Source organism: Musca autumnalis, unplaced genomic scaffold (genome assembly GCF_047663935.1).
Source record: "Musca autumnalis isolate F117 unplaced genomic scaffold, ASM4766393v1 scaffold_5, whole genome shotgun sequence".
Taxonomy (NCBI): domain Eukaryota; kingdom Metazoa; phylum Arthropoda; class Insecta; order Diptera; family Muscidae; genus Musca; species Musca autumnalis.
In genome coordinates, this window is record NW_027412088.1 from 22803924 (window position 1) to 22812255 (window position 8332).

Below are 8332 nucleotides of genomic sequence, written 5' to 3' on the forward strand. Positions count from 1 at the left end.
CCTTCAAAAAGCTATGATATAAACAGGATATTAGGACTGTTCGATAACCCAAATGTTTGTACAAATTTTTACAAAATGCTTTTCGATAATGAACTTGTTTCGTCAACGAGAAATGAGAAGCAGTTGCAATTACCTTTTACTTGCGAAGTTATCGAACAGGCCTAATGTTTGTCCATTTATATACTAGTTTTAAACGCCGTTTGCATTAGATAATTTTGCCGGGTTAACTATCTCTATGATGATTTATTTGACGTATACGCATTGGAATTCACATTTGAAATCACGTTGTATGTAAACGTACTATAACATCATAAAATCCTATTCTTGGCTATCTGCTCCAAAAAACTGTCACCCTGTTCTTGTAAAACAGCTGTTGCCGTAAATTGCAAAATTTGTTTACTTTTTGCCGGTGAACAATTGGATTGTTTGTATATATTGGAATGTTTTAAAATACGAATTGCTAGTGAAAATGGAAATAGTTTGGTCCGATTTCAGTGAAAGCTGTCCAATCCTTAAAGAATGTGTAAGGATATTGTAAAAAAATGTGATGTGATGTATTGCCCTAGTCTAAAATTATTAAAAAATTACCACAAATAGTGATGTTTATACTGATTTTAACGATGTATAATTTTGTTGAAGGGTATGTATACTTCCCGAGGTATAGGCCTCCAATAATATTAAATATATTAATAATATTAAAGAAAAATGTGTTCCCGTTCCCGAGATTTGCACCTGTCCATAGGAGAAAGTCTTAAATCCCGGCTGAAGGCCGGCTATTTAGAGAAAAATAGGTTAGGACCTTTGTGGATCTTTGGAGACCCATATCTCGAGAAGTATACATTTCCGCAACAAAAGCAATACATGGTTGGAATCGGGATAAAAAGCACTATCTGTGGTAATATTTTCATAATTTTCTGCGTTGTGTCGGTAAAGGAAAGGAGTTCCCATTCGTATACATATGTAGGTTGTTTGTAGATTTTGTTGTAGGACATGGTTGGGACCAAACTGTAGAAGGATACAGCTTCCTGTATACTCGGTCAATATATGATTTATGGCATCTTGAATGTCGGGCAGTTTCGCCAGATGTGCATAAATATAAGCAGAATGTTTAGTCCTTGCGGTGGTGCAAGATACTGGTCTAAGGATGCGAATTTATCCTTTGAAGAGTTCTTTATAGTATAATAATTATTATTTATAATTATATAGTCCCTATTATTTTTAGTTGGACTCTCCAGAATTGGCCAAAGAAACAGAAGACACTTTAGAATATATCTACGAAGTGTTGTGGATTGAAATTGGTTCATTTGTGCGCAGCAAATTGACACCAACATTCTGGTCATGTTTTAAACATAATCAAACGTTAACCAAATTTGAAAAAGATGGCGAAAGTGCTGAAGATTTACAACAACAATACAAACTATTTACAAATTTTGTAAATGCTGTAAAAAGTTTGGATGCCTATTATCAATTTGTCAAAACAAGTCTGGAAAAATTAGATGGTATATGTCATGGAGTTGATCATAGCAAATCATTGGCAAAACTCAATGAGTTGTTGCGTGCATCGCTGCTCTCTCAGCTGCCAACACATTTCAATAATGTGGTGTTCTCATTCTACAGTGTCTCATTTAGGGTATTCTTTAATTTGCATCAGTCCACAAGTATGGGACAGGGTAAGTGTTTGAGTGAGATAGTTCTTTATTAAAAATAAAATATAATTCTTTTTTTAGATAATGAAGATCTCGATGAATCTTGTATGCCTTGCAAGGGTTGCAATCAAGAATTGGAAAAGTGTCAATGCCAAAGTTTGTTGCAAACCATTAATGAAGTCAATCAAAAATTGGTTGATTTGGAATTATTAGATCGTTTGGCAGGTCAATCCATGACAGTTTTGGTACAGCAACGTATTGGGGAGCACATTAAAAATACTTGTCATGGTATATTTGACAGAAGTCATTTGAAGAATTTGTTAACGGTAAGTTAAAAAAAACTATTTCCACTATTGGTTAAAAAAACTATTTCCACTCTCTTACAGTGGCTCGATGATGTTGTAATTAGTTGGCTTATGCAGGTATTCCACAGCAAAGTCTCCAACGATCCTGATGCCATGCACACGGATGATAACTCCAAGTCATCTGATGTCATACAGAGTCTAAAGGTTAAGTTAACCTTTTATGTCTATGAAAATTATGCCCTCAGTGTAATTGATCAATTCTTTAGCATTATTATAGGTGAGTATGGAATTCTATTCATATTGAAACTGTAAGAATAACATCTTATTTTTGTTCAGATTTTCCTGATTCCATACCAGCCATTGAGGATCTTAAGATTTGCATGGAGAAAATAAATTTGCGTCGCCAAATTATCAACACTTTAAAAACTTCTTTGGAGGCACGTATCTTACATCCTGGTGTCAATACCATGGACATTCTGACCGGTTATGTTGCTGCCATTAAGGCCATACGCTACTTAGATAACAGTGGTGTAATTCTAGAGACTGTCACGGCACCCATTAAAGAGTACTTGAGGAAACGTAGTGATACTGTTCGATGCGTGGTGACAAGCCTAACGGAAACCGAATCCGGACCAACAGATTTATCTGAAGAATTGGCCAAGGGAGATGCTGTCAAAGATGGCACCACCGGCAATGTCAATGATGAACTAAGTAATTGGGAAAATTGGCAACCCGATCCATTTGGATTGGACAATACAGTACAGACGCGTACGGTTAAGACATCACGTAGTGCTGATATTATTTCCATGGTTGTGGATATTTATGGTAGCAAAGAGCTATTTATGAGTGAATATCGTAATCTGCTGGCAGATCGTTTGCTAACTCAGTTGGAATTTAATCCGGAGAAAGAAATTCGAAATTTGGAATTGCTGAAGTTGAGATTTGGTGAATCTTTGTTACACAATTGTGAGGTTATGCTTAAAGATATTGCCGATTCGAAACGTATTAATAGTCACATACATAGCGATACTAAATATGTGGAGGGTAAGTACATTCTTCTTAACTGGATGAGCCAACATCGTAGCTGAATGGCAGTATTAGTTTGTCGATTATTGAATAAAATTAACTGCCACAGTGACAAAACGTTCTGTATATCGCCACCTGAAATGCCCAAAGACGTAACCCTCAAAGGGTTACGTTTAAAGTTACGTCTTTGGGCATTTCAGGTGGCGATATACAGAATGTGAATGTAGTCAGATTGCAGATAAATTCAGAATACGAATACATAAGCAGCTTTTCGAAAATGTCCCGTGTTGTGACGATATGTATGTACATAAAATATATTTTTTATTTTTGCAGACAAACAATTTGATATTTCTTCCTTGATAATATCGGCCCAATTTTGGCCTTCCTTTAATAAGGAAAGCGTTGAGCTACCCGAAGAAATTGCCAATGAATTTAGAAAATACACCAAATCCTATGAAGAGTACAAAGGTAATCGTACTCTAAATTGGCGCACTGTTACTGGCAAGGTGTGCATTAGCATTGAATTGGGCGATAGAGTACTTGACATGACTGTGGCCCCTACTCAGGCGGTGATTATTTATCATTTTCAAAATAAAAGTGAGTATTGAATTTTCATTTGTTTTCTTCACATCTAAAATGTTGTATATTCCTCAAAGATGAATGGTCCTTGGATGACTTGAGTACGTTGGTAAAAATCCCACCCTCTGTCTTGAGAAGACGCATGGCATTTTGGCAATCCCATGGTATTATAATTGAATCTCAACCAGGCATTTATAAACTAATTGAAGATGAATTGCCAAAATCTCAATTGGAGAAATTACCAATCAATGAAATTATCACAGAAGATGAAGATAATGAATCGGCTATGGCAAGTGCCTCAGATCAAAGGGAAGAGGAGTTGCAGGTGAGTTCATATACTTTTTAAAGATTTAAATTTACATAGACAAGAGGGGGAAATTAAAGAAAGTGAAGGAGAAGAAAATAGAAATCAAAGGGGAGAAATTTGCTGAACGAAAGAGAAGATCGAAAAGATCCACACATAGGCATTTATGTATGCGTATACGTAATATGAACCAGTATTTAAAGAAAGAGTCTATCATGGAGAGGAAGTAAGAAAGAGGCATCAACCTGTCGACTACCACTCCCTTATGGTTCTGAAATGAAGAAAAAGGGCCCTTGATCCTTCATTTGAAGCATTTGAAATTGCTTTCCAGTTGTCGATGATCAGAAGGACTCCTCAAGCAGCACAGTACAACAACAGCACTGCACTTCATCTCCACACATGTTTATTCCAAACGTAGATTACGTTCGGAAATTTTTGATTAAGTGCTGTTAAGGGCTTTTCGTGAATCGTTATGTATTTTTCACCGAAGATAGTAAAGGAGGTCCTGATTACAACGACAATGTTTTTCGTGGGCTAGTTAATACTCTGTCTGAGATAATGACCCAAAAGCTCTTAAAGATAATGACCCAAAAGCCGCCTCCGGGACTACTGTGAAAGGAGTTATGTTGCTGCCTGCTGAGCCAGAACATCTCAGAGTGTGTCTCCAACTTCGTCGCGGAAATACGAAACAATATGAACTATATGGAACTATCTAGTTAACTACGCAGTTCCAATGGCCCACATCATTTATATAAACAAACTGCATATGCGTAATATGATGTTACTCATACGTTTTGAAACTAGTACATTGAACAAAAAACTAGATTACCCATCTCTATTGTTAAGCGTTCCAGAAATTCATCGTTACTGCAGTTCAATTGTAATGGTCTCTGCAAAAAAGTCCGCGAAATTGCAGACTTTATGAGACGAAGAAACATCGTGGTCGCCGCGATTCAGGAAAAAAGCTCGTCGTTACCTGTAGCTTGCAAAGATATTCCCTTATATGGGAATATCAGTAAAGTATGACACTGCCGAGGTAGAGTTGCTTAATGTGAACATACCGCCGATGAATAGTTGTGCGTTATATACCCCGACATAATCCACTTTTGGAGGGCAATCTGACGGTTGATGCTAGGGGACTTCAATGTTCATCATTCCGCCCTTGACAATGACCAGAGGGACACTGCCCCGTCCGAGCAAATTAATAGCTATTATAGCACGGTGTATGAAAAAACTCCTACGAGGATAAGAGGAGATTGCCACAGCTTACCAGACATTACCGTTGTGGCACCCTGTCTGATAGATGACGTGTCCTGAAGACCCGTATTTTTTCCTTGCCCGACTTCATAACCTCTGACCGACGTACTTTTCTGAACCATTGAGAAACTGATTGGCAAAGGTTCAAAAAATTGACCTATCACCGCTTCAGAGATTTGCCCATTCATTCCCTCAGATCCTCTGGTAGCTGAGAGAATTTTTTCGGGACATCACAGCTGCAACCGCTCGCTATGTACCTGCTGGTTGAATAGCCGAAATCAAACCAAAGTTCAAAGCAGAGCCGAAGGGACTTGCAGATGAGCGTGATGGTCTTCGTCGTTAATAGCCCTGAATACCCAAGAGTTAGGGAACTTACTCTTAAAATCAATAGGCAAGTGGCACCCTGTCAGATAGATGATGTGTCCTGGCAAAACAGCATTTCCATTTTATCGACCATCGTCACCTTTAGCACACCACTCGACTTCATAACTTTTAAACGCCATACTTTTCTGAACCCTGGAAATGCTGATTGTTAATTGTTTCGAGAGTTCACCAATCACCGCTTCAGAGAGCTCACTCACTATTGCCTCAGATCCTCGAGTAGCTGAGAGAATCGAATACCCGAAATTAGACCAAATTTTCCAGCAGAGACGGCGTGACTATCAAATGAACACGATGAGTTTTGTCGTACCAACCTTGAATACACAAGAGGAAACTTCTCTTGAAGTCAACAGGTTAGTAGGCGAGCATAAGCGGAAAAAGGAAAGTCCAGACCACCTGAGATTACGTTTGGTACACGATTACGTAAATTGTGGGTACCCAAGCCAAATGACATATCCGAAGACAATTTATAGAGTACGCCGAGAGTGACAGGGCGAAGAGGAGTGTGCGCTAAGACGTATAAGAGCCTTCTCAGCCGAGGAGATACTACCACAATTTACCAAGAGCGCTGTTGCAGATATCATCCGAATCTAGCCACCCATTTTGTACCAGAAGCCTGGAAAGTTGGCAGGGTGGTCCCGTTCTTGAAGCCCCGGCAATGATTACAGCCGAGGAGAATCGTACAGGACTATTTTCCTCCTGTTACCAGTAGCGAGGATCCTACAGGGACTATTCCTGTCCATGATGAGAAGTAGTTTCACAGTTGTTCAACTTGAATTACGGAAAATGACCAGAGCCACAACAACATTACACGACATATCCACACATACATATCTGTCGAGGACAGGTCGTGCGACCGAAGAGTTATGATGGCTCTAGACACCAACCATGCCAATCTGTTCGAGGACATAGAGACGACTTCCCTCAGGCCATATTTTAAACGTTGGAAATCAAATAACTTTATGTGTGGACGCCTGTCGTTTGTGGAATTCAGAAATAAAAGTATAAGACCCGTAGCGGGGAACAGTTCGTTACTAACCTATCGATGGCCTTCGATACCGTCAATTACGCCAAGTTGTTCGAGGAAAGTAGAGAAGACCGTGTTTGAAGCGATGGATAATTAACTACATGTGTGGGGGCTAGTCGTTTGTGGAATTCAGAAAAAATAAATCAAAGACCCGTCTAGTGAAACAAAGTATTCACTGGTGGGGTGATATCTCCGTAATTGTTTAACCTCTACCTTTCTGAAATTCTACACCCTCCGGCCGGCAGGATCGTAATATATGCCGACGATTGTAGGATCTTGGGTGTATTTTTGATAAAATATGTGATAGGTTATATAAACATCCGCCGCTAAATCGACAGTTCCCCACCTGAACGGTTGAAATGAGGTGAACCTGAATTGAAGATATTGACCAATCCCACGGCAGCGGGTTCTTTCGTACCGGATTGACCCGGAACCATAGTGTTTCGGCCAGCGGCTGCTAACCCAGCATTAAACCTATGCTTCTACGTAGGTTTAAATGCTGCTACAACAACAACAAGAGCTATTGGTCGATGGCGTCTTGATTCCCCAAGATATTGGGTGTAACGTTCTACAACATGTTAGGGTCGTTCGCGTGATCTACAACTATTTGGGACAATATCAGAAGTATGAACAAGTTCCTCAAGTCGATGGACGGCAGAACTTTGGGTGCTGGCAAAGTAACCTTACAAAGCAATAGGCCGGTCTGTGGTAAACTATGCAAATGTTAGCTATACGCAGTTGAAGAATATTCAAATGTGCCAGAATGTCGACCTGAGGACTGCAACAGGGTACCTACTCACGATGCCAGGGGACCATCTTCCAGAGGAGACGAAGACATAACAACATGACAAGCTTGCGGAAAAGCTTCTCCAACCCAGGCTCGTTAGGAGGGATCTTCATGATCTACAGAGAAACAGGGAGGTCAAAGGTACAAACGAGAGCCTCTTGAACAACAAGCCTATCAAGCAGGCTTTTATACATAGCATTCCCACTGATGCAGATGCGTAGGCAGTACACAGGTACAGTGTAAATGCCGTACTCGACGACCACTACCTAACCTCACCGCTGCAGAAGAATGACAGCTGTCGAGGAAAATGCGACTGGTTTCAGCGCTTTTAACGTCCGGACGGTGCAGATGTCTCAATTAATATTCGTTCTTCTATAGTTAATATTGATTCCTCATTACTTTTCCCTCAAATATGACCTCCAAGTTAAATTTTTTGATTCCTGCCTCGTATTTTCTCTACGCCTAATTGGGCGCATAATTATCACATCACAAAAAAAGTATATCAATATTTGTTACACTTTTGAAATCATGCAACCTACGTCATTCCTATTAACACCTTTAACTTAATTCTGAACATGTTTCCCTCTTCCTATATTTTGCAGGTTTTCTGGTCCTATATCGTTGGTATGTTAACAAATTTGGATTCTTTGCCCATTGAACGTATCCATCAAATGTTAAAGCTATTCGCCTCAAATGGTTTGGGTGTGGAATTTACACAAGATGATTTGAAAGAATTTCTACAACGTAAAGTGCGCGATCACAAGTTAATCTATTCGGGTGGGGTATATCAATTAGCCAAATAATTTCCTACATCCAGCAGCAGCACAATAATTTATCTTCAAGAGATATGAATATGTAATTTAAGTTTTTTTTCATTATTATTATTAAGAGAAGAACATTTTATAATAAATCCCAAAATGAATTGGCATAAAATTCCACACAACAGAAAAAAAACAGCCCAAATGTGTAAATAAACAAAAATTCACGGCTATTACGACCAACCAACAACAACTAACGATG

The 8332-nt window shown here is 39.1% G+C and overlaps 1 protein-coding gene across 1 annotated transcript; it reads left to right on the plus strand.

The window, feature by feature from the left end:
• The first annotated feature begins 350 nt into the window (after positions 1–350).
• On the plus strand, positions 351–8323 carry mr (anaphase promoting complex subunit morula). Its single transcript, XM_073990760.1, has 8 exons — positions 351–523; positions 1223–1670; positions 1728–1972; positions 2033–2228; positions 2288–2995; positions 3311–3574; positions 3634–3881; positions 7915–8323. The coding sequence occupies exons 1-8, from the start codon at positions 470–472 to the stop codon at positions 8113–8115; spliced, it is 2364 nt and encodes a 787-aa protein (XP_073846861.1). The 5' UTR covers positions 351–469; the 3' UTR covers positions 8116–8323.
• Positions 8324–8332: the final 9 nt, after the last annotated feature.